We start from the raw sequence: 25,791 nt of genomic DNA on the forward strand, positions 1-25,791 counted from the left end.
CAGCCACAGCTTCCCTGGGCAACCTGTGCTAGGGCCTCCCCACCCTGACAGGGAAGAATTTCTTCCCAACATCCCGTCTCACCCTGCCCCCTGACAGCTTCACCCCATACCCCCTTGTCCTGCCGCTCCATGCCCTGAACCAAACCTCCTTCTCCAGCTCTCTTGGAGCCCCTTCAGGCACTGGAAGAGGCTCTCCGATCTCTTGCCCTTTCCTTTCTGGGTCGCTGTGCTGGTGGTCAGAAGGCAGCTTTTGGCAGGATGCTGCCAGGGGCCGTGCTGGCACACCTCGGCCCTCCCGGGAGCTGCCTGCTGTGATCCGTGGCCACAGGCTGTGCAAGAAATGGCATCAGGTGTCCCCGGCCGGGGCGGGCAGCGGCGGCTGCTGCCTGCCAGATGTGCTGTAATTAGTGCGGGGAGGCGATCGAGTCCTCAGCGCTCCCTCACCGGGGGTTTCAGCCTCCAGGTGGAGGGAGGGAGGGAGGGAGGGAAGAGGAAAGACAAGGATGTCAGCAGGAGGACTCCTGATCAAAGCTGTCTGCCGGCCCGAAGGGGCAAGGGGAGGAGGAGGCGATCTGCCTCTGACCCAGCCGGGGAAAATGAGGGAGAGAAGCACTGACAAAGAACACGGTTGTGCCTGCAAAAGCAGGGAGAGGAGAAAAGCTTCAGTCCTGCCCTGCTGCAGCCCCGTGTCATGTTCCTCCGGAGCCAGCTCCTGCCCCGCAGATAAGAAAAACTGTGGAGGGGCAAGGAGGTGGGGGAGAGGCTGTGCCTAAGCAGACGAAGGAGCTGGCTGGCTCCAGCTGAGCGAGTTTCATCAGTTTTAGCTCATTTTCAGCATCTGATTTTCTTCAGCCCCTCTCCAGAGCAGTGTCCGAGAGGAGCCCTGGCAGGCAGGAGGAGGCTGTGCAGCACGGATGGTTTGGACAGGGGGATCTGCCTGTGAGGCTCTGCGGGAGCCTGGCGGGGCAAATCCAGGTGGCCTCCGGTGCTCTCCCCTCCAGGGCCCCTCCGTGCCCCTCTCTCCTGACCCTTCTTGCTAGTCCTGCTTTCATCCCCTTTCATCACTCCTGAGCCTCCTGTGCTCACAGGGGTGATGCAAGTGCAGTGTGGAAGGCAGAAGGACAGTGTTTAAAATGCGGCTCTTGTCATTTCACATCCTGAATTCAGGCAGTGTGGTTGTTTCCTCGGGGTGCAGAGGAGGTTTTGAATACTCCCAGCCAATGTGGGAACAAGGATAGAGGAGATAAGGGTCCCCTTGTAGTCTTGAGACACCCCCAACATTAACCTGTGTCTGGGCAGGTTTGATAACTCAACAGATTAAATACATCTTAAATCTTGTTAACAAAGCCACCACAACTTACTCCCAGCCTCCTACTAATTTCCAATCCAATTCTGTCAATTAATTTTTTTTTCCCTACTGTCTTTATTCAGACCATAAAGTAAAGCTGCCACTTTGCAATTGGGCCAGCTGGTTCTGCTGTGGGATAAGTTATGTGTGAGCAGACTGAGCCTGGCAGATGCAGCAGCCCTTTGTGGCCTTGCATTCAGCTCTGCCATCACAAGAGGCTTTCCCCTTGTTGCTTTCCAGTTTCATGTGTCCTGTTAACAGAGAGCAGGTCAGTCCTGCCACCAGGCAGGGTTTAAAGATTCATGAGTTTGAGGATCTCCCCATGGTTTCATCCCAGCTGTCTCTCCATAGCCAGTTTTCCATTATGGGATGCCAATCAGTTTGGGACTGATTCACACTCATCCCCTGCCCTCTGGAAGTTGCCTGGGATTATTTCAACCTCTTGTTTCATTGAATTTGGTTCCGTCAGCCAACAGTTTCCCAAAAAATCTTCCAAACACAATCAGGAAGGGAACCACAGGCCTCTGGAATCGAGAAGCTGCATTTGTGGCTGCTGTTGCATCAGGTCCTGATGCATTCTGCATTCCCAACTCACCTGTCACAGATAGCAGCTGCCTTCTCATGGGGAAAGTCTAGGGATCATAATTATAGAGGTTGAGAGTTAAGAAAGATGTATGTGAGACTGGCCTGGTGTGGGGAGGTCTTTAGGCACCTCTTTATTTCCCTGTGTGTGCTCCTGCTGCTGCCCAGCCTGCTGGAGGGAGCCTGGTGCTTGCCCCAGGGCAGGAACAATTTGGACTTTTCTCTCCCTGTGAGGAGGGACCTGTGTGATCCAGGCACTCTGCAGACACAAGCTCTGCCCAGGACTGTGGCTGATCCTTGTTTCTACTGCTCTGAGCAGCCTTAAGGATTCAGCTCTGTTAACACAGACATCAGGGGCTTCCTTCAGCTCAAGCTGTCATTGTCTGGCCAGGTCTGCTCCCCTGTGGACATTGCCTTGTCCTGGTTTTTGTTTCCCAGAGGGGTCTGAGTGGTCCCTGGGCTGCTGGGGCAGGGGATGGAGCAGACCTCAAAGGACTGTGAGCTTGTGGAGGCTGTTTCCATCCCTTGTGCTGTGCTGTCCTGGTACCTCTGCATTGGCTCCAAGAGGATCCTCAGCTCTTGAGTGCCCTCAGGAGGGATCTGCAGAGCCTCTCCTCAGCCTCAGCACAACTGCACAGTCCAGCTACAGCAGGGAGAGGCCAGGGGGATGCCTGCCATGGCTTAGCCCCCTCCCTCTGTGGGGAACACACTTCTAAGCTGCATTCTTTGAGCCTTTTCATGAATCCACGTCCCACAGGCTTTGTGTGATTCATTGTACAGCTACTTCCCCTGCAGAGACTGAGGTGGGAAATAAACACAGCTTCCAGCTCCCAATATCTGCAAATCTCAATTACAATGGAAGTTCTGTGGGCCAGAAAGTGGCCCCCGAGGGAGCAGCCCTGTGCATGGAGCTGCAGGAGGGGTAAAGCTGCAGATGAGCTCACAAGAGAGATGTGGCAGAACTGGGTTCACTCCTCCTCCTCCTCTTTGTACCCTGCCTTCTTCCAGCTCCAGCCCATGCTGATGCAAAAAGGTGAGAAAGGGTGTGGCAGGAGTGTCCCTGTGGCAGGGGCAGGGGTGCTGCAGGGTGCCCAGGGTGATGTGCCACTTGGCTTTAAACGCTGAGGAGGACAAAGCTGCACCAGCTCCAGGACAGCAGCACGTGCACAGGGATAATCAGCACTGATTTTGTGGTGGAGGAGACCAGGCTGGCCTTGCAGGACTGGTTTTACCCCTCAGTTGCGCTTCTGTGTCATTTTCAAGGTAATTTTTAGGATTGTTGAGCACCTCGTGGCAACACATCCTTTCCTGCAGATTGGGACTCAAAAAACCCCAGCAGTGCACCTTTCTGCCTCTGAGTTTGTTCAGCTGCTCTCTTTGGACTCACTTTTGGATTCATTTGCAAGATTTAAAAAAGCAGCCTGGTTTTTGCATCAAAAAACAGTGCTTTTGGCATAAAAAAGCAGCATTGCTGTACCTGGGGACACTGGATTTTCATGTCAAGCTGTGGGGTAAGACCAAATCTTCTGCTCTGGCATCAAACAGGAGATGGGTGATGTTGACTTCTGGCAATCAATCACATGGACATCCATGTGAAGGCAAGTGCCACTGTTATGGGGACTGAAGAAAATCCAAACCAACAGGGTAAATCCTTTCTTTTCCAGACCTCTCTCTGTTTAGGCTAGAGCTGGGCAAAATAATTTATCACAAAAGTAAAAGTTTGAGTGTGCTGAAGTGGTGGAGTATCAAGTGGAACCAATCTGTTGAAATGAGAAATATTTGCTTTTCTTATTTCTGAAACATTTCAGTTGTCAGTGGATTTCAGCTTCATTTATTATCATTAAACATTATGCAAACCCCAGTGTACTTCAGCCTGGGTTGAATCCAGCAGCTCTTTGGGGGTTTGTTTTTAATTTTGCCTTGGTTGAAAAAGCTGCAAATATTTGCCCCCAACAACTGAGAAAAACATTGTTTAGAGTTTTTCCAGGAAAAGCAAATATTCACTTTGTTTGCACAGCTACAACCTTGATCTAAAGAAACCTTTCCCTAATATGATGATCTCTTTAGCTTAACGAAAATACCTGAGAAAAAAGAATGGAATACAGTCAGACTCCAGTCTCACTTTGCTGGCTTCTTTCACAATCTCACCATTTATTTTTAAATAGAAATCCAGAAGCAAGCAGATATTTGTCTTTAGAAGGCCATAAAAATATCTCTGTATTGGAAGAACTCAGGTGGGTGACACTTTCAGCAAGGGGGAGTTGCCTTTACATACCTGGGCTATGCACTGCAAACACAGTATGCAAAATGGAGAGAGAGAACAGTAAAATACAGATTTCCACCAAAATACTGGCATAGCATGATTAATGCTCTGCTGGGTCTTGCATCAACACCCTGCAGAGCAGGATACAGTGTTTTCTCTCACCAAAGTAGTGTACAGCAATAGAAGAGAGGGAGAGGAGGAAGCAAGCTCTATCTTGGATCAAACCGTGCCCTGGGCTCCAGCAGGTGGTTCTCACATTTAGCCCAGTGTTTATCACAGTTAAAACCCCTGTGCTCTTGTCTTCACATCCCCAACCCACCAAAAAGTCTGTCCTTTGGCCAGAACACGAACAAATAACCCTCCCTCTTCCTTCATTTTGTCCCCTCCTCCAAGTTAAGGGCCAATAAGCTCCTTGGACAGGTGAAGGCACACGGCAGGGGGAAAGAAAAGAGACAGGCTGTGGTTTTTAGGGTGCAGGGCTGCACCTCCCCAAGCCCTTGGTGGGGCAGATGAGCAAGGCACTGTTGGCAGGAGACCCATCCAACACCAGGGTCCAGCTGCTGTAGGGAGCACCGTGATGTGCAGCTGCTAAAACCCACTGTGGTGCTGTGGATTTGTTCTTGTTTGGACACAGAGCCTGGCTCTGCAAGGCCACCATCTGCCACAGCTGCACAGGCACACGGGGCCGGCCCCTGGGGCTGCCCTTGGGTTACAATAAATGCTGTGACCTGCACCTGCCCCTCCAGGTGTTCTGAGGTGGCTGCCCTGCCCCGCAGCAGCTGCAAAAACACAGTGTGTGGAGAAGCCACAGTGCTTCCAGGACTTGGATTTCTCTTCCTAGGATGCAAAAGAGGAGGCACAGAAAGAAATTACCCTGCTTTGTCAAGGAATTTTAGTGTTAATGGCAGAGATTTGGTCTTTACCAGCTAACCCAGCTCTTCTCCTACTTGCTTTGGGAGATGCCAGAGCTCCATCTGCCTGGCAGGGAGGCAAATGTACCCTTGGAGGGCAAGGACCTGGTGTGCTAGCCTGTCTGGTTTGAAATACCAACGTTAACATCGACATTCATCAGTAAAGTCACCTGGGCAGAGGCTGGGACAGGCTGCCAGCCCTGCACACAGACCAGAGACCCAGGGGAAGAACAAGCTGTTGTGTGGGACCAAAGCATTAGCCTGAGGAGAGAGTCACAGCCTTTCTGTAGCAAAGGGATTGAGTGGACTTGTTTTAGAGAGGAAGCATTACATTACATTGTATTATTCATATTTTTACCTGTGTAATCCCTTGAGGTTTCACACTGTCACTGTGACAGCAACTGTTTCATTGCTCTCTGGTTTTCTGGAGCTTGTTCTCTGGCACCTGGGAACCCCTCATGGGATCCCTGCCATCAGGGTAGTGTTCAAGTGCTGACAACCAGGAATTCCTGGTAATTGATGTTTAGGGGACCTCTGAATTGCAGGTTGGGCCTTGAGGAATTTGACCTGTGTTCCAGCAGCTCCCTGGATAAAATATATTGTGAGACTGATGTACACAACTTTAGCAAGCTGAGGGGCAGGGGGGGATGAAAGAGCTGCTGAATCCCAGCATCTTTCTGTCATACTAACTGTGAACATGATTTGTCTATTTCTTGATAGAAACGCTACCTGTCAGGCCCTGTGTTCCCTCCTGCCTCCCCACACATTGATGTTCTCTTGTGGAACCCTAAAACACCCCCTGTTCCCATCTGCCAGAAGGAAGTGTGTGTATCACCTCCAGGACTCAGCCGCCCAAATATCCCGGATCACCTGTCAAACTCTTCCCAGGAACCCACAAGAAACAAACTGAAGAGAAGTAACACCGGTGGTGCCTCTGCCTACACCAGAGCCAGCCAGGACCATCTTTCCAACCCTCCTCGGGGCTCTGGCCCCTTCTGTCCCTAGGCTTTGGCAGAGCAGCCTCCTTCCTCGATGGTCTGCACCGGGTGAATGGGCAGGACCAGGTGGGAGATGCGGCTCCACAGCCCGCTCAGCTTGTCAGAGTCCATGCTGTCGTAGGAGCCGGGGCTCCTGGTGCCGGTGAACTTGGCCCAGAGGAAGTCCCGGACCCTCTCCTCCACCTGCTGGAGGCTGATGCGGCTCTCCAGCACCTCCTCCTCCAGCAGCACCGTCAGCAGCAGGGCCACGTCCTTGAAGGCGGCGGTCTCGTGGTCGCAGTACTTGTAGAAGATGAGGGTGGCCCCGGCGGGCAGCAGCTCGAAGCGGTGAACCACCGCCGCCCGGCCGCCGGCCTGGAAGGCCGCGCTCAGCTCCGAGTCCACCTGCAGCTTGGCCTGGTCGCTGTGGAGCCCGGCCTTGTCCCTGCCCTCCACCTGCACCGTGCTGCCGTGCAGGGCGGCCGAGTAGCAGTCGGCCAGGCGGGCGCTGAGGCAGCGCAGGGTCCGCTCGGCGCGGCGGGCGGCCGTGAGGATGATGATGGCCGGCTGCGTGGGCCGGGACGCGTTCAGGTGCTTGCGCAGGAACTTGCGCCCGCGGAGCCACAGGTCGGGGCTCTGGCCCGGGAAGCTGAGCTGCAGCTGGTCGAACTGGGACAGGAATGCCTCCACCGTGGGGTTCTTGCGGGGCTGCTGGGAGCTGGAGGTGGGGCTGCCGAAGCAGAATATGCAGAAGCCCAGCACTGTGAGGCCCAGGATGAAAAGCCCTGTTCAGCAGGGAGAGACACAACACGGGGAACAGGAGTCAGTCCCAAGTGACCCGCAGTGACATGCTGGAAAGTAGCTACAATGGCTATTTCTCCCCTCTCAGAGCTTCCCCCCTGCACTAGGAAAGGGGAGCAAGTTGGTCAAGAAAGGTGAAAGGGCTGCTGGCTCCCACTCCAATATGCCAGGTGAGGAGGCTGCAGCTCCAGGGATGAGGGCAAGGATTGTGCAAACCTTCCTGAGGAAACTGCAGCTGCCCACAAGCTTTCTTCTTTCCTCCCTCTGCTGTTCTCTTTAGGTTTGTGGCTGTTCAGAGCACCACATATAGAGTGTCTCACCCAGGTAAAGTGCTGCTTTCACTGCCCTCCCCCATGCTATGAGTGAACAAAGGCCACCGTGCTTCTGCTCAGAAAACAGAAGGTCCAGACACAATGCCTTGTGTCCCTCTCCATGGCAAAGCAAAGTCTCCTTCTAACAGGAGAAATGTGTTGATGCAGATGTTCCTGCTTAGAGCCCCAGGACAGAGCAGGGCTGGGGAGGGAGACCCTCAGCATAGCAGACCCCCAGACCTCCCAGGACATCCCAGGGCACTCACAGCATGATGACCACAACGTGCCAGCTTTTGAGGCTGAAGAGCTGGAGGGGAAGCTGCCACTATAGGCTCAAATTGACCCTGTATTTAAGGGGATGTTTTATCTCTCAAACCCTCAGAAGAGGCTGTGAAAGGTCTCGAGAGAGAAGAGTAATTAAATGTGCTTCATTACTTGCTCCTGGAGGATCAGTGCCTTCTGGTCGATGAGTAACATGCAAGGGAAGCTTCTTTTCCTCACCTTTCCACAGGAGGGACTTTTTGGCCTTCTCCTGCTCTGTGTTTTGGGTGGTGATGTTCTGCAGGGAAGACAGAGTCTCTGGGTTTGGGGCTGTGTCCCCTGCAACAGGAGAAAAGAAAAGTGCCACTCACTGCTGAGGAAACAGGTAAATTGAGCTGTAGTAAGCAAAGCAGGAGCTCCCAGCTGAGGAAATACTGCTTTGGGTTAATACTGCCCTGAGTCTTGGCTCTCTCCTCTTGGGCTGGGCAAGGAGAAAGACAATGCAGAGTGCAGTGTGGCCTCATGTCTTTCAAAGCACAACAGGAGCAAAGGCAAGAGAAAGAGAGAAGCCAATTAATTTCTTATACCTTCTTTGCTGCTTGACTCCAGGAAAGTGACAATGGCTATGAGAGATCTCATCCCATTGTTCCAGTGCCTGTGGGAAATGTAGGAAGAGGAAGAGCAGCAGTGTGCAGCCACCAGCTCACCTTTTGGTCTTTTCCTTAACGTGCCTTGGGACTCGCTCTCCTGTGTTTCTTGCCCTCTGTGTGCCTCTGGCTCCCAGCCTGGGACAGTGGCACTGCTCCTCTCTGCCAAGTGGCCCCTGGGGACATCTTCCATGCCAGTCACGTCCAAATGTGTCATTTCACTGTCAGAGCTCTGTGCCTTGCTTGTTGACGAGGTATCTTCATCTTCCTTCCAGAGACTTTCATGCTGCCCAGTTGTCTCCTGGTGCTCCCGTGTTTCCTGGTGGACAGGGCTGTCTCCTTTGCTTTCCACATTCTCATGGCCCAGCCCAGCTGTGGGGAATAAAATTCACAGACCTACACTTCGTCTCTTTTAGCCCAAGAACCAACAACTCTTTCTCCTGCTCTGCCTCCTCTAAGCCAAGGCCCAAGTTATCAGGCCCAAGGGTGGGGAGAGACTCACCTTCATCCAAGTCCTGTTTTTTCAGGGGTCTTTCTGAGACACCTTTTCTTGTCTTGTCAGATTCTTCTGGCAATACTTCAATTTCCTGGGCAGGTTTCTCCTTTGGTGTGGGACCAGCTGGACCCAGGAGTGTTGTCTCTTCCCCATCAACAGCTGATTCACACACTGAAGAGTCCTCCTCTGGTTTGCAGGATGTCTCAGGGCCCCTGCTTGTCCCTTGGTGCTCAGGTGTTTCCTGGGCGGGCTGCACAGGATGCTCTGCTGTGTTCCCCACCTCACCCTGGGCTGGTCCAGCTGTTGGGATCAGAGTTCACAAGCCCAGTGAGCCACACAGGAGTCAATAATGCCCAGTGCTTTACCACCACTCACACAACTCCCAGTTCTGGCACTGCAGAAACATTTAGCCCCAGTGAGATGGGAGAGAAGAGAATGACCAGAGGTGAGAAAACTCTTGGGTTGAGATCCAGACAGCTGAGTGAAGGGAAGGAGGGAATCAGGATGCAAAGGCACTCACTCACCACCTCCTACAAGCAGACTGATGCCAGGCCAGTCTGCAGCAATGGCCACCTTGGAAGCCACCTTCCCTTGCCCCAGTTTTTGTTGCTGAGCACGATGCTATATTGTGTTCAACAGCCCTTTTCCCACCTTGGCTCCCTGCCCAACCTTCTGCCCACCCCAGGGTATTTGCTGGGCAAGGGCAGAAAGCCTTGATGCCGTGTTCAGCAATAGCCAAAACACTGCTCTGTTTTCAACATTTTTTCCTCTAAACCCACAAATTCAAACCACAGACCTTACAGCTGCCATGCTAAAGCTTGGCAACCCCAGCTTATGTCCTAAGTGGGATGGGCAGGGAATTCCTTCCTTCAGTGGTAGGATATGTTACCACATCTTCCACAGACAGTGGATTTTCACAGATAGTGATGGATTTGAAGAATTCCTAAGGCTGTTGTTGAGTACAGTTATGCCAATGCACTTCAAGCATCTGTCTGAATGTAAATGATAGTTCTGCTCATGCTCTGTCTCTGTGTTTCTGTCCTGGACCTGCTCTCCCAGAGAGCTATGGCAACATTTAATTAGAAACAAACACTGGAGCATAATTCAATAGAGAGACTCTGCGACTGAACAGTGTTTGTGACATATTCTGACTCTCACAGAACCAAAGTGCAGCTCAAATTTCAAGCACTATTTGTGAAAAATTGCTTATGAATGATCAAGCACTACATAAATGATTATGCTATAATTAGAATAAACACTGATTAAAAGGGCGAGGAACTCCCTTCTAATTTGAAAACAGAGAAAAAGCTGCACTTGTCACTTGTCAGAACATGATTTTTACATTTTTTTGTTGCTGATTATTACAGTGACACTTCTGACTATCTAGGACAGACCTGAGCTGGTGATGCCATCACTTTATCACTGACCCACTCATAGGTACTAGTCATAACAATGCTCCCACAGAATGTAAGTACATAGCAGAAACTGAAACATGAGGAACTTGGAGATATCCTGCTGTTCAAGCTGGGCACAAACTACTCCCTGCCCTGCCTCTTCCAGAGTTTTTCCAACCAGAGGTGGTGGAAAACTGGAGTATTATTTAAGCATCTGCTGATGGGAAGCACAAGGATGTAGAGAAGAAAGCTCTTCCAGTCTGGATCTCTCTCTTCAGCATTCCTTGTGCTGCCATCTTGGGACACAGAGTCTAAACCTGTTTCAGATCAGAATCTAAAACTGAAAGTGACTTGTTCGCCTCTCATCCTTTAAAAAATGATGCTTTCCTTGGCCTGGAAAAGATGGGATTCTTTTACTGGTTTCTTTTTCTTCTGCGCAGATTTCTCATGTCACTGCTGAAAACTGGCAGCAAAAGGATTTTCCTAGATGGAGTGAGCAAAGGATTCACTTACCTCCAAGCAGATCCACGCTTGGATTCCCTTCCATGTTTCTTTTCCCCTGGAGCTCTGGCTTCGGCACTGTTTGGTTTCACTTTCTCCGACGTTCATAGGGAGCTGTACCTCCCTGCTGTTCCGGAGGTTGACCGAGTCCTGCCCTCCTCACAGCCACCATCCCGTCCTGGTCCGGCCAATTCCAGCTACACGCCCACAAAGCTGATAAGCAGAAACACGGGAGCCGTGAATCACGGTGGAGGAGGCTCCTCCTCCGTGATTCCCAAGGTGAAAATGGGCGGATGTCGGCCCTAACCATGAACCTTCAGCCCGTGGGCTGTCAGCTATTTTGCTTCCCGTCAGTGCAGGGGTTAATGCAAGCCGCAATTATCTTGGGACATGCCAGGGGGGTGAGGCACTGCTGTCTCATCCCGGCGGACGCCAAGCCAGAGTCTGGGGCTCGGCAGGCTGCCCCTTGAGCTTTTGGGCACCTGGTGGCTCGCAGCCAGGCCGACACGGAGCAATGACCCTGCTCCTCCTGTCGCTGCCCCCGCCTGTCCCCAGCGTGTCGATCGGGAGGCGATCCGGCAGAACCACCCCGAGGGCTCAGCCGGACCCGGGGCCGCAGCCGGAGCCCTGCACGCCTCCAGCGATGATTCCCCCCGGCTAAAGCCCTTTGGGACAGGGCACAGACGGAGATGGGCTCGCCGGTATAACCCAGGCGTTCTCAAGCACAACTAAGAGGATGGAAAACTCCCAAGAAACTTTCCCCGCTGGAGAGCGGTCCGTGCGGTTTTCCGTACAGGAACCTCCAGCCCAGCCTCCGAAAGCAGCAGCATTTCGGCACCGGGGGACCCCTCGCCCCCCAGAAGTGTCTCCACACACGGTTTGGGGCTGGGGGTGCATCGCCGCCCCGCCGCCCGGAGCTCGTCCCTCCCCTCCCTGTTCCCCGTGCCAACGCTCCGGCAGGAGAAGGAGATCAGCAGAACAAAGTGGAGCCGGACGCTTACCCAGGCAGGTTAAGAGCTGGTCAGGGCGGCGATCAGGAGCAAAAAGGTTGCAGGAGGAGGCCAGCGCTGGCCTTTCCCCTCGTCCTCCGTCCCACAGGCCCTTTGGTGGCAGGACACCAGCGCACACCCTGAATCCTCCGCTGGAAACGTGACGGTGAACCCTGCCCTTCCCAGGCTCCCGGCTGCCTGCTGGGAGCTGTAGTTTTCCTTCCCGCAGTCATTCTCGGGAGCCTTCAAGAAACATTAACTTCCTTTTTTCGGCTGTGTTTCCGCGACTCTGTGGCTCTGCTCTTTTTTTCCAGGCGCTCTGTATGACCGGCGGGTTCCTGCATTCAGTAACAGTGTTGCTGACTGAAGCAAGGAAACGATAGTGAAAGGAGGGAACTGGTCTGAGAGTTGATTTAGGAAAGGTACTACAAGAAAAGTAACCCAAACACACAGGCAGCAGAGTCCAGAGTGGAAATGTCACGTTGCCAGTGCAGGGAGGCTGGGGAGGATGTGACATGGAGGGCGTTCAGCATCAGCCTGGGGGGAAAGGGATGCGGAGCCCGCCCGCTGTCCCCTGAAGTGGGGAGAGGCTGCAAAGCAGGGAAAGGTCTGAGAGAGAGAGTGTGTGTGTGTGTGTGTGTGTGTGTGTGTGTGTGTGTGTGTGAGCCCTTGGCCTCATTTAGGCAAGACTTTTCCAAAAAAATCCTGTTCTTACTTGTGAAAAAGGCCAAGCACATGTTTTCGAAATTTTAAAAGTTTAATAGTACTAAAATGGTTATAGAAATAGCAATACAATTAGAGTAATAAAAATTTGAACAATTGAGATTAGGGCAATATGAGGCAGTAAAAACAAAGAGTTACTGACAGTCCAGGAACCTCTTTCTGGGCAAAATAAGCCCAAAAAAGGACCCACATTAACAGAGGATTAACCCTTAAAAGCAACAGCCTGTTGCATATTCATACACCTCATCCATGATGCATCAATTCCATTCAAACACAGGATTCTGTCTGGGCAGTGTCAGCTTCTTCCTCTGAATCCTAAAGGTGTCTTCAGGGCTGAGCAAGGCAGGAAGAAGTTCATTTCTTCTGATAATGGAGCAATAAATTATCTTTCTCTGAAAGACTGAGGTGTCCTGTGGCTGCTATCTGGTGCAAGTACCTCATTCCTTTCTTAAAAAATATCTCACATACATAATTTCTATTTTATGCTGGCCACTACACCTCACTTCTGACAGTGGCTTCCTCTGTCACCCAAAGAGCCTGGGAGGAGACAGTGGCCATGGAGACTCAGCACATTCTCTTGTCATGATCAACCTCTCACCAGGTACAGCAGAGGCTGTAAAACCAGGAGAATGGAAAAGCAGGAAGGAAAAAGTCAGCGTGGCTGATTCATGGGGGCCAAGGTCACCTTGAGGGCCCTGCTCCTGGCTGCCGTCAGTCTTGCACCACGATTTGATCTCCCTCAGTAAGGAACAGCAGAGAGGAGCTGCAGGTGGCAAGGGTTTCATGAAAATCCAGGCATTTTCTATCCCTCTGTCCCTAAAACCATCCAGTCCCTTCAACACAGTGGGGGCTGAGGGGCCGCCCCTTTCCACGGAGGCACAAGTGTCACAAAACTGGTGGCAAGTGTGTGACTAAGGGGGGCAGGCTCCCTTCAGCCTCTCCAGGTTGAGAACCTGGTTCCCAAAAAGTCATTTGGCGGGAAAATTAACTGGCTGGCCTAAGTCATCACAAAACAGTTACCAAAAAGGATCTTGCCATTGTTTTGTTGATTTTCTTTTCCTGATGTCGTAATTGTTACATCCTCTTTAATTTTTGCTTTAGGAAACAATGATCAATGTGTGTGTTCTGCTTTTGGTACTGAAAAGAATAACAATATTTAGTGCTGGTACAGTAGGAGGTATGTATAACTAATCTCACAAATATTCACTTGCTTTTGGGTGAGACTGCAATACTTACGGTGTGTTAGTAAAGAACTTAGGGTATTTTTTGTTATGAAATCTTTGTACAGAGAAAGCACAGAAGTGGAGGCTGAGTGGCACTTCCCTCATCCAGCCTTCCTGCTGGATTGCGCAAAGTGCCAGACTCTCCTCAGTGACCGGACAAGGAGCAGTGGCCATAAACTAAACCACAAGAATTCCACCTAAACATGAGGAAGAATTTCTTTAAATTGAGGGCGGCAGAGCACTGGGAAAGGCTGCCCGGGGGGGGGGTGGGGAGTGGAGTCTCCCCCTCTGGAGACATTCCAAACCCACCTGGATGTGCTCCTGTCACCTGCTCCAGGTGACCCTGCCTTGCCTGGGGGGGTTGGACTGGATGATCTCCAGAGGTGCCTTCCAACCGGAACAATTCTGTGATTCTGTGAATTTGTAAAAAGGTCTCTGTTTGCTTAGCAACTCATCTCCACGCTGGTCTTGAGCTGCTAGGGAGGGAGTCTAGAGGAGACCTGGTAGTCCCAACAAATTGCATCTTGAAAACTTCCAGCCATAGGAACTCTACCACATGCCTGGGTAAAAAAGCTTTATCAAGAATGCAATCAAACAACCAGTTCATCAGTAACTAAACTGAACAAAGAGCTAAGATAAGTGAAATGCCTAGTGAGATATTCCAGATGTGATTAACCAAAATGATTCCCACACTAAGGAACAGAGTAGTGCAACATTATCAGTGCCACAGTATCTCACGTCCCCCGAAGTACCTTCAAGTTTCCTACTCTCTGCTACCCAGCTGCTATTTGTGCTTATTTTACAGCCTTTTCTGCCTGCGAGAAATGCAAAACCATTTTTTGCGCTACGATCGGGCCGCACATATAAAGTCCGGCGGTGGGCAGCGGAGGCGCCGGGCCCGGGCTGCCCTCAGGGGCCGCCCCCGCGGGGCCCCGCGCCCGTCCCGCATTTTCTTCACTGGGGGGCAGCAGCCGCGGGGCCGCCGGACGGGCGTTGCAGGGGCGGCTCCCGCCGGGCCCGATCCCGATCCGGGCGCCGGTGCGGGCCCCGCGGGCGGTGCGGCGGAGCCGGGGCCATGGCGGACCGGCCGCGCTACCACGTGACGCCGCGGCGGCCGCTCCGCGCGCGGGCGGAAGCGGAGGGCGCGGGACCCGCCCCGCGGGAAGTGAGGCCCGCGGAGCCGCCCCCGCCGCCGCGGGAAGGCGGCGGCTGCAGGCCCGAGCAGGCGGCGGCGGGCGGACGGGGAAGAGGACGGGGACGGGGTCGGGGCAGGCGACGCGGCGCGGCGGCGGGCGGCATGGTGGGCAGCGGCGACGACGAGGCGGCTCCGCCGGACGGTCCCGGGTTGGCGCCTCCGGACGGCGCCGGGGTGAAGCGGCGGCGGAAGAGCCCGCGGCTGGCGGCGGCGGCGCGGCCGGAGGAGCTCGGGGACGAGGTGGACAGCGCGGCCCAGCACGGCGCGCTGCAGGGTGAGCGGCGCGGGCGGGCGCAGCGGCCCGCGGTGGATCATGTGGTTGAGGGCGCGGATGGGCGGCGCGAAGCGGGGCGGGCGGGCGCCGTGTGGCTCCTCCAGGGGTGTCGGGACGGGACCGCGCCGCTGGAAACGTCCCGGTGAGCCTGGTGCTCCTGGAAGGCTGTCAGGCCGGTGGGCTTGAGCTGAGTTGCCGGCTGTGCTCCTCACCCGTGTCTCGTTTCAGGGGACGAGCATCACTTCGGGACCCCAGATTCCCTGACGCGACCCCCTATAAAAGCGTACAGATCGCCAGGTAGGCTCCGATCCCCGAGCTCCCGGAGGGGCTGGAATGGCCCATGCTCAGGGAAATGTGGTTTGTTGGGTTCTAGCTCCTCGGCAGGTGTTACCGTGGCACATGGGTGAGGAAATCCCGCTGTGGCTCTTACCCCATAGGCGAGGAATGGGAGGAGAAGCGATCCTTTTCAGCAGGGCACCCCGAAACCCTCCGGTGGCTGTTTTCTCCTAGGGCATCACTTAGAACAGTACCACAGCACTCAAATTTTACTAACACTGCTTGGTTTTGAAAGGCAGGATTTAAATAAGATGTGCTGAGCTACAGGAATCGATCCCTCAGTGGCTGTGCTGTACTGGGAGCAGCATTGTTTAGGAAAAAATGCATAACTGGGGTTTTCCTTCCTTTGAAACACCAAGGATGCTCTGGGACTTGCTGTAGGACACTGGGCTGGACAAGCTGCTGTGCTAGCGATGTGTGGCACTCGCTTGTTGCTTTAATTGGTGAAACTTGTGTCTTTCTCCAAGCTGTAGAAACATGCTAGCTAACTCAGTGTAACATAGTCATGTGGCTTTAGCCTGTCATTCCATCAGGAAACTGTGAATAAATTGTACTTCCTTCCTCTTTTCTCTGTTTTGGAGTGTGGCAGTGCTCAGGGCTAGCCTGGGACTGTTCTGCATTCCCATCTGTGTTTTTGTCACCAAGAGCTGTCTGCCTGTATTCTGCTCCAGAAGCACAATTTCCAGGAGACATGGAAAAAAACCCAACTCTTTTCTTGAGGAAGGTTATGACTATTTCTTTAGGCAAGTACAGAGGTTTGTCTATTAAAAAAGCTCTTGCTTCCACATGGTGGCTAACAGGGTACTGTAGGCTCAGTGTTTCAAACGTGGCTGTGCTGCTTCAGAAGGTACAGCTGAAGGTTGGGTTTTTAATTAGATGGCTCTAAAAATGAGGCTCCTCTCCCTCCCACCCTCCCCAGCTCTTAACAGCTGTATTGGATTATAGGCACAACAGGTGTAACAGTATGATAACAGACTCTTCATTGTTTATATAGCAGCAGAGGATTAGTTTCCCCCCGCCCCCATCTGTAGATGTGCAGTATTTTGCTTTTCCTGCAGAGTTTAGGGGATGGTCAGTGAGGCAGGGGAATAAGCAGGCTGGGTTGTTGGGGGAGCAGAATTGTCCTGCTTCCCTGAGAACTGAATGGAAGCAAAACCACACCTTGAGAAACTGGTTCCTGGCTTCTGCTAAGGGGTTTTAAATACAGGTTGGGCAACTTGCCTGGGGAGCTGGAAAGCTTTAAGAAGAGCTTGCAGAGTTTTAAGAGCCTAAAACCCCCTGCCTTGAATTAGGGCAGCTTCTAGATCAGTGAGCTGAAGATACATGCTAGCATTCTCCGTGGAAGTTGTCTTACATTGACCTTTCTTTTCTACAACTTCTAAGAAGTCTCTGTAACACAAAAAATCGTGATTGATGCCAAGAAGGGGAGAGGAATGAAGAGTAGGGACTGCTTGAGTAGCCCTCTTTAGATTCATAAATCTTAGTGGCCTTCTGGCCACAATTGCTTAGGAGGTTTTCCTTGTAAAACCTGGGTACATGGTGAAATAATATGGATAGGTAGCTTGGCATTCCTGAAAATAAGTTAGTGAGAAGCTTTGTGGGAAATCAGTCACTTAACAGCTTTTTAAATGGGTTTAAAACATAGGGCCCCATTAAGCATGTGCAAATACTTAACTGTTCTACCTGTGACTTATCATAGTTCAAAACTTTCAGCTTTTTCCCATTTTTTGTGGTTTGGATGGGTCTGGTGGTTTTGTTTTTTCTCCTTGGTATGTTTGACACACACTGATTTGCTGAAGCTGCCAGAACACATTAGAAAAAGGCTGTTTCCTTAGTTGAAGTAAAATTAATAAACACTAGGTGGCAAGCTTTGCATTGCCCTTGGCATGTGGTAAAAGAGCTACAGAAACACACTGAACCCAGCAGGAACCTGGGCTGTTTAAAGAGTAAGAGGGCCCAGGGTGAATGTTAGAAAAACATTACCAATTGCGTTCTTCCCTTTGCTGTTTGCTGATAGCTGTGCCACAATCTCTGCTCCCCAGCTGTTCTACAGCTTTTTATTCTCTACCTGAGCTTTTTCTTGTCAGCCCCTTGGTTCTGGCATTGCACGTTATCCTTTCCTGCATTTGGTTTCCCAGCCCTGACCTTTCCTCTGTGACCTCTGATACCCCACAGGGTTTACTCTTTCTAGTCAGTGACATTAACCAAGCTGGGTTTCACAGGTGAGTGACTCTCTAATTTGGCAAACAGCTGAAAGATGTTGGCTTACATTCTTCCCACCTACCTGAGGACTGAAATTAGGTTGCTGTTATGGATTAGAAGAGAATGAGACCTAACTAAAGGATGGCTTGGACTCCACTAATAGGGAACTTATTTTCTGTACCTGCTTCTGTCTCTGATTTCCCCTCTGCCCAATGCTGCATAAGACAGCACAGTTATTGTTGGTAGGTTGTGGGAAAAACTCTCTGTACTCCCATGGTGCTTACACTGAATCCCCTTGGTGTAAGGAATTTCTTGGCTCCTAATATTCATGTTTTTAAGCCAAGAACTCCTAATTTATTTTTTTTTTTTAAGAAAAAATGGTGTGGTGGTGTAGACAGCTGTATTTCTAGTGAACTCAAATTTACCATAAGCATTTCAAGTCTTAGTTGCTTTTTGTTGCACTTAGAGAGAGTAACTTCTGGGAGTTCACAACTTGGAAAATCACTGATTTAGGTAATGGATGTTCTGAAACTACAACTTGGTCCTTCAGATTTATGTCCTTGCCAATCCTGTTTTTATTCTTTTTTTGCTCCTGACAGGTGGTACTACAGTTTACTTTGAAGAGAATCCAGTAAAGGAAAATGCAAAGGCTCATGACAGTAACAGAACTGAGAAACCAACCATTTCTGCACCATTAAAAGGTAACAGCTTTTACCAGTACTTCCTCCATGGTGTAACAAATGATTGCTTAAATGTATTAAAATGAGTCATTCAGTTCCTTTAGAAAAGGGAGAGTTTTTGAGTTGAAATCTGAATGGATGAAAAAGGGTTTCTTTTAAAAAAAATGAAGTTTCAGTGTGTACTCCTGCCTGAGCCAAAGTGAAACTGGTTATAATATTATGATAATCTGCTTGGGTGAAAAACCTTAAAGTTCAAGAAAAGGCAGATTTCAACTTTGATAAATATCCAACTGTGTGGTTTTTGAAAAGCAAAACAAAAAGAAGAGTAATATCATACCTGCTTCAGAAAACTTATGAGAGTGGATCTTGAATTGCCCCAGGCAAAGAAAACCAAAACTCTTCTTTTTCTGAAGAGGTGAATTATCTTTGACTGTAGCAGGGAGAATGACTATGCCAAGTAATTTCAAGGTGAGGGAGCACTTTGCTCATTGCTCAGAGAATTTTCTCCATGTGTATTATAGAAGCAATGGGGAGATAAAATAAGAAAAAAATTGGATAATTTTTAGCCTCAGAAGGAAGTTACATGTCTTCTAAAAAGAAGCCATAGGAAGAATGATTTGTCATATTGGCAGAAGCCTCGGGGTGAAGTGCCCAATTAAACCCTTTCTAATAGATAACAGTAACTTTCTTCAGCTCAGAGGGGTCCGAGGGGCTGTGCACAGGCTGCAGGCTTGGTTTGGCAGCACAGCATATCCTCCTGCCCTGATTAGCCTTGAGGATTTCATAGAAAGAGCTAGAAGCCTGTATGGCTGGTGTGTCCTGTTCTGACCTCTGATGTGGTAACTGGGTTCTTCTGTTGGTGCTTTGCTTCCAGAAATAAGGGCTGACTTCCTTGAGAAAAATCAAGAGTGCTGCTCAACTTCTGTACCACAGAGTAAGTAAAACAAGAGAACCTGGTCTTTCCCTGTCATTAGATGAAAAGTTATTTTCTTTTCCTCTGCTTCTGGTTTTTCTTGTGCTCCTGGGACACTGTCTGGGAAGATGGGCATGCACTCAGGAGGCAGATTCAAACAGAAACTGGAGAAGGCAGCATATTCCAGTCAGAGCCTTTCTGTGAGGTTATTCAGCTTGCTGACCTCACAAAATGCTCCACTTTCTCTTTCATTTTTCCTTTTGGAGTTGACTCATGGGACAGTAAGTGCAGAGCATGGAGTAGAGGCATTGTGTGGGGTCAGCTGAGGAGGGGAACAAAGCCTTCACCTTTTGGTGGCAGTGAATGTTAGCTTGTACACAAACCTTCCCTTGGATCCTTTCCCTGAGAAGTGGTGGCTTGCTGTGATTGAATTAGTTGTCCTATACTCTTGAAAAGGAGCAGCATTTTTCCTTTGCTGGCAAAATCCAGTCTGCTCATCTAATGACCAGCTCCCAGTGTTTCAGACTTTTGGAGTTTTTTTTGGATTTGCTTTTTTGTTGGGTTTTTATTCCCCCAGTTGGTAGAATACTTGAAAGAAGAATCAGAAAATGTTCTGAATTCTTAGTAAAATCTTGGTGCTTGTTTTTATCCTCAACAGGTATAGATACAGATAAATGAAGTTTTCTAAATCAGATTTCAGTCTGAACAACCTGCAGGGTACTTGTTTCTGTTTGGTTTTGTTGTTTTGGTTGTTTGGTTTTTTTTTTTAAAACCATGGTGCTGTCAGGAAGAGAAGTTCATCTTGTGGTAGCTGCACATCTGTGAAAGGCCTTTGAAAAATTAATTGGTGCAGAGAGTTCTATCTTGTCTGATAATTCTACTTTTTTGTGTCACTCTGGGTGCTGCAGGAGTGCTTAATTGTGTGTAGGGTGAAGAACTTTGGAAGATCACTTAAAACTGTGAAATCTTTAAGTTGTCTACAGAAGTTAGACTTTTTGAATTAAGCAAGACAAAATTTACTGGGTCTTTTTGCAAATTGTGTTGTAAACAATGCACAATTCTTAGGCAGAGTAAGATTTGGTTTTGGACTGTTCGTTGAATTATTTTTTCCTTTACTGTATGAGTGACAGCTGCCACCTAAATATGAAACCTGCTCTGTGCCAACAGAGCTGCACTGTGATGTATTACAGAACTGAGGTGATTTTGAGCTGTTAACTCTTAGAAGATTGAGGCAGGCTTAGCCAGGACAAGCTTCATGGCTGTGCCCTTTTGGGGTAGGGGGTTGAAATTACAGAATAGGGCAGTTCATTAAGCCAGCTAAGCCCCAGCTTAAACCAGAGCTGCTTTTAGCACCTTCTGCAATTACATTCATACAGAAACAAGGTTATGGAGTTTATTTCAGTGTCTTTAAATAACTACTGCAGGGTATGTTTGTTCAATTTATTCTCAATAGTGCCATTGACAGTGTCTTGATTTGGTTATATACTAAAGAGCCTTCAGCTTTGAACCAGTTGCTGTTCAAAAAGGAGCCATAAATTCTCCTGTCTTTTTAATTAACTGGCTAAATGTAGAAAACATGCTGACTAAAAATTACACAGTATATATTCATACTGATCTCTTGGGAAAGTTGTTCATAAAACTTCATGGATAATGCCTCTTGTACTTTTCCCATTTAAATAGACCAAAAGTATATTTTGGAAGTTGAAAGCTTTGCTTTAAAAGCATAATTCATCCCAAGAAACTGACTGCTGATGAAGCAGGCCTCCAACCCAAGCTACATGGAGAGGGAAAAGAAGACTGAGCATTTCACATTTTGCTTAGTTTTTTCTATTTCTATCTTGCATTACGTTGTTTATCTATTGTGTCCATTAATGAAGTTTCCATTTTTATGCCTCTCAAATTCTTGAGCAAAATTGGGAAACTTAATTGGGTCATGGAATCCTCGTGCAGAAAATAACAGCTTGTTAAATCTCTTCCATTTTATCACCCTGTACTCGAAATTGAGTTTTATTTGCGTAATTCTTCAAGAATTGGAAATCTTTGGGGGTGATTTGTGGTAGGCTGGGGACTTGTGCTTTCTAGGCAAGGTTGTGAGGATGGCTGGGGAACTGGCATTTGGCAAAGAGCAGAGGTTGAGATTTGCTCTGACATTTGAGTGAGACTTCTTAGGCTGGTGGCAGTGGTGAAGGTGTTGTTTTCCTTGTTCGAGATGATTCTGTTCAGCACAAGGGGGAGAATGATCTGGAAAGGAACTGAAAATCCTGAACTTGACCCTGCCCCACCTGGGGGTGGGGGTGAGGTGACAGCCTCACCTTTGCTCCAGCTTAGCAGGACTGGGTTTGGTTCAGCAGGGTGCTTTGTTACCCTTCCTGTAAACTCTGTGGAATTCTGCATGTAAAAGTTTTCCTTGAAAATAATGCAGTTTGGTGATTTCAACTCCCTGCTGGAAGATTGGTCATAATTGTTGTCCTAGTGTTCTTCTCATGTTCCTTTCCTAATTTCTTAACAGGCAGAAGTAAATCTCGGTATCAGTCCAGTACAGAGAAGCAGTCACAGCCTTTGGCCAAAAGTAAGACTTCTGCTTTCACTTCTGTTTCATGCTTGTGTAACGTTTAACCATTTTTATGCCTTTCCAAGTATTTCAGTTCCTGGCAGTTGGTGTTAAGCTGAGGGTCTTTGCTAGAGCAGATGATTTGCATGCTTAGGATGTGTCATCAGCATGGAGCAAAGGAAGGGTGTTGTATAATGGATAACATTTTCACCTGAATTTGAGGTCCTTTCTGCAGGCTGTAAATGTAGGAGAAGCTTTGACCTTTTTCAGAAACATTTTAAGCTCTTAGTTTGGATTGAATGGAATACTGGTGAACTTTTACAGCTCCTTTTTCAGGAGAAGGTCTGATTTAGTCTCAGTCAATGTGAAAACATGTAAAAATGTTCTTTTTTTTAATGTTGTCACTTCACAAAGGGGCTTGAGTTCAGAACTGTGTTCTCTGTTTTGTGGTTTGGTTTTTTTTAACTAGATTATCTTTTCTGTGCTCTTCAACTACTGTACCAGTATTGAGAATGGGGTCACTTCACTGTTTCCTCTTATTTTCCTTTCACTTGTTGACTTCTGATACCTTTTAAAACATTGTTTTCTTGTTTGCTCCATCTCTCTATAGATGACAGTGAAACACAGAATGGATTTCACAAGATGTGGACTTTGTTACCAGTTCTGTTAATTTGTGTCCCACTGCTTTATGTCCTGTGGAGTGGAATTCAAGATGGAACCTCCTCAAGGAGAGATGCTGAAATTCTGCAGGAGTTTCGGGCCCGGATGGAGAAACTAAAAAATACTTACCAAAGCCAGGACCCCAGACTGTGGAGAAAAGCCCGTGTGTCCCTTGAGAAGCGTCTTAACTCTTCCCATGTGCATCTGGAGCCTGCTATCCTGCTGCTCACAGCTGGCCAGGAAGCTGAGAAGGCCCTGAGGTGCCTGAGCAACGAGATTGCCAATGCTTTTGCCTCGTCCCAGAATGCCACCACAATCAGCATTGACGGGGTGGACAAGGCTGTGCTGGACAGTGACATTGTCAAGCTGGAGGTGGACACAGAGCTCAGCTCTGGGTTCAGTGGAGGCAAGAAGGTGGCAGTGGTGCATCGATTTGAGTCCCTGCCTGCAGGCTCCACCCTGATCTTTTACAAGTACTGTGACCATGAGAACGCAGCGTTTAAGGACGTGGCCCTTGTGCTGACAGTTCTCCTGGAGGAGCAGTCGCTGAGAAAGGGCCTCACCTTTCAAGAAGTGGAGGAGAAAGTCCGGGATTTCCTCTGGGCAAAGTTCACCAGTTCAGATGTTCCTAGTTCTTACAATGGCATGGACACAGATAAGCTGAGTGGACTGTGGAGTAGGATATCTCACCTTGTGTTGCCTGTTTGGCCTGAAAAGGGCCTCCCTCTAGAGGGGTGCACATAAAAGTTGCTGGAGAGCACCTGGGGAAGGAGGAAGACACAAAATGTGTGTTGCAAGGCAGAACAGGGAAGATCTTAGTGTGGCTGCCGAGCTCAGGCAGCAGCAAACCAGTCCTTTCTGTGCAGAGCCTTTGCACCAACTGGCAAAGTTGTTTCTGCCAAAGTAACTGGGACTTCTCTAAGTAAACTACAGAGTGTAAGCAAGGAACTTACTGGTTGCTGGTAAATTGTGTTCAGTGATGCTTTCAGCCTTGGTGTCCTGGAGCTGAGCATTGCTGTGCCTCAGTTCAGAGTCACTCATCTGCCTCTGAACCTGTGTTGAAGCACTGTTGGCTTTGCTGTGAGGATCCTCCTCTGGTGGTGCATGAAGGTGGTATCACATTTGACAAGGTAACAGAATGTAAAACCATCACCTTCATCTCCCAGAATTGCTTACTTTACTTCTAACATAAGAAATAAACTGAAAATGACGATAAAGTGATGTGAGTCTAAGCACAAGCTTCTTCCTGATCCACTGGATCACAACATCAGTGTCAGCTATCTCTGGCCACTTGCAGAAGTAGCAAAATTGCTTGAAAGATCTGTGACCTGTAGAGAACTATTCAGCAAGCATTTCTTCCTTAAATGAGCCTGCCCCAAACAGTTCTGGGGAAAGAGAAAAGATGAGGTACAAAGGTTGCTTAAATTTGGTAGTAAAGTCAGTTAAATAATTCCTCAGTACCTCTTTGCCTGGCTGCCTGCAGGAGTTGTCTACTCTTTTTCAAAGTTTTGCAAGTCGTAAAATTTGGATGGAAATGATAAAATGTCATCCCCGTGTACATACTATCTCCTTTCCAAACAAAACTTTAGGAAGACATAGTTTATTTCTCCTTTTACTGAGATAATTATTTTTGCATTGAGAGAATCTATTTATTTGTGGTACTTGATATCCTAAAAAAAATAACTTCTGCTTGCTGTAAAAATAACTGGCTGCTTGCTGTGTAAATTTCTAGCAAAGAACAGATTTGCAGAGCATGCTTTTAAAATGTTTTTTAGTCTGTCATGTCAAGAGTTCCTCACAACAAGTACCTGTTTCTATTGTTAAGTACTTTGTGTAAAAAAATAAAGAGAATAGCAGCACTTCTATTTCATTGCTGTTACTTCATGCTCTGAGCTGTTGGTCCATGTCCATTTGGTTTTACTGAGTATGAAGGAATGTGCGAAGATGCTCTCAAATTAATAATTCTTGAGGCAGCTGAGAGATTTGGCCCATCCTTCATGCACAAGCCCTTTGAACTGTCCTGTTGCAAAAATAAAGGAAAAAATAATTTTCAACCAGGAAAACCTGTGGAGGAGCTGGAGCTTCTTTCTGCTAGGCAAGGTTGGGGGTGTTAAGTAGAACTGACCAAAATCACCTGAAGCATATAGAAGAGCAGAGTTTGGGAGACACAGAGCTGTGGCCACTTAAACCAGAGGTGGATTTGTTCTAACAAATTCTAATTCTAATTGAGAGCCAGCGATGGATAATGCTTCCTGTTTGGGTAGAAATAAAAACAGCAAGAAGACGGGGAAGTGCTGGTGTTCTGGATGTTTAATAGCTCAGGAAGGAAAAGATGGCATTTACATTTTGAACATTTCACTGGACAAATGCTTTTTATTAAAAAAAACAAAAAACAACTGTGACTTATTTTCAAATTTGTCTTCATAGCATATTGGTTTGTATATTATGTATACTATTTTAGTATTGATTCAAAATAAACATAATTGTTTGTTTTATAAAGCTGTTTTAAGACTTGAATTTTAAGTGGTCACACTTTTTTTCCCCCATGTTTAAATTGCTCATTTCACCTTTGACCAACTACAGACGCCTAAAATACAACCTTCTGCAAAATTCAGAACTTTTAAGAAACTTGAGTGGAGTGGTAGACACTGGGATGCAGATGCATGCATTTCATAATATCAGGGCTTTTGTCTGACAGGGAACATGCCAGGAAATGCCTGTGAATTGTCTTTTACTTGGTGTTCCTGTACCAATTCCCCAGTTCTGATTTCAGCTGGAGCTAATGATAAGATATGGTTCACTTGTTTCATTAGCCCAATGCAAGAGTCAGCAGCTGACAAAAGGGATGACTTCATCCTTGTTCCACTCCTAGCTGCATGTTCTGTACTTTTGGTGTACAAACCAGTGCACTAGGAACTGATTGGAGAGACAGTCTTACTGAAAAGTAACTTAAAAAAAATTATCAGAACTGGCCACTGCAAAGAAGAAGACGAAGTTGCAAGGCGAAGACAGGAGATTGCACACATATACAATTAAAACATTTAATACAGGTTATTTTCTGTTTCTTAAACTTCTCTTCCTTGTGGGTATTGAGAATTATTAAAGAGGTATTCCTGGTTCAAGAGAAAATAGGAAGGTGTGTGGAAACTGAAGACTTAATGTTGTGCTAGCCAAAGGAAAATTGTGTTGTTGTGAACTGTGGGGAAAGCCTACAAAGCTGTACTTCCAAATACGTTGTGCTGCTTAGTCTGAAGAAAATTAAAAATAAGATTATATAGTCAATTACCCCTTCCCTAGGAGGGGGAAAGGCTCAGGATTACAAGACTCTCCCTGCTCTTTTGTAGCTGACTGTGGCTTTGTCCTTAAAAGGCTCTCATTAAATATCCACAGGTACTTAATGCAGATCTCATTAAGCACCTCCTGCTCAGCCAGAGGTGAAGAGTAATGTCTGTCTGTGTTCCTCACAGGCTGCTTTATCCCCCAGCATCGCGATATTGGCTGAGAGCAGGGTTAGTGAACCACCAGGAATTTTTCCCCAGAACATCAGGAGAAA

General features: G+C 48.5%; 2 protein-coding genes across 3 annotated transcripts; one reads left to right on the forward strand and one right to left on the reverse strand.

Annotated features, from left to right (window-relative positions):
* Positions 1-4,079: 4,079 nt before the first annotated feature.
* Positions 4,080-11,634, reverse strand: TOR1AIP2 (torsin 1A interacting protein 2). 2 transcript variants are annotated; one of them, XM_084211220.1, is made up of 6 exons: positions 11,494-11,634; positions 10,505-10,705; positions 8,604-8,897; positions 8,162-8,473; positions 7,695-7,793; positions 4,080-6,866 (listed from the first exon to the last, which is right to left on the reverse strand). In XM_084211220.1, the coding sequence occupies exons 2-6, from the start codon at positions 10,536-10,538 to the stop codon at positions 6,106-6,108; spliced, it is 1,500 nt and encodes a 499-aa protein (XP_084067346.1). In that variant the 5' UTR covers positions 10,539-10,705; positions 11,494-11,634; the 3' UTR covers positions 4,080-6,105. The 2 variants fall into 2 exon arrangements, with proteins under 2 accessions (XP_084067346.1, XP_084067345.1); XM_084211219.1 differs by having other exon boundaries at positions 7,629-7,793.
* A 2,798-nt stretch (positions 11,635-14,432) lies between these two features.
* On the forward strand, positions 14,433-24,667 carry LOC311157247 (torsin-1A-interacting protein 1-like). Its single transcript, XM_084211810.1, has 6 exons — positions 14,433-14,896; positions 15,125-15,193; positions 18,034-18,135; positions 18,989-19,048; positions 21,537-21,596; positions 22,189-24,667. The coding sequence occupies exons 1-6, from the start codon at positions 14,503-14,505 to the stop codon at positions 22,980-22,982; spliced, it is 1,479 nt and encodes a 492-aa protein (XP_084067936.1). The 5' UTR covers positions 14,433-14,502; the 3' UTR covers positions 22,983-24,667.
* The last annotated feature ends 1,124 nt before the right edge of the window (positions 24,668-25,791 follow it).

The sequence above is a fragment of the Fringilla coelebs genome (genome assembly GCF_963513975.1).
Source record: "Fringilla coelebs genome assembly, chromosome: 9".
NCBI classification, from domain to species: domain Eukaryota; kingdom Metazoa; phylum Chordata; class Aves; order Passeriformes; family Fringillidae; genus Fringilla; species Fringilla coelebs.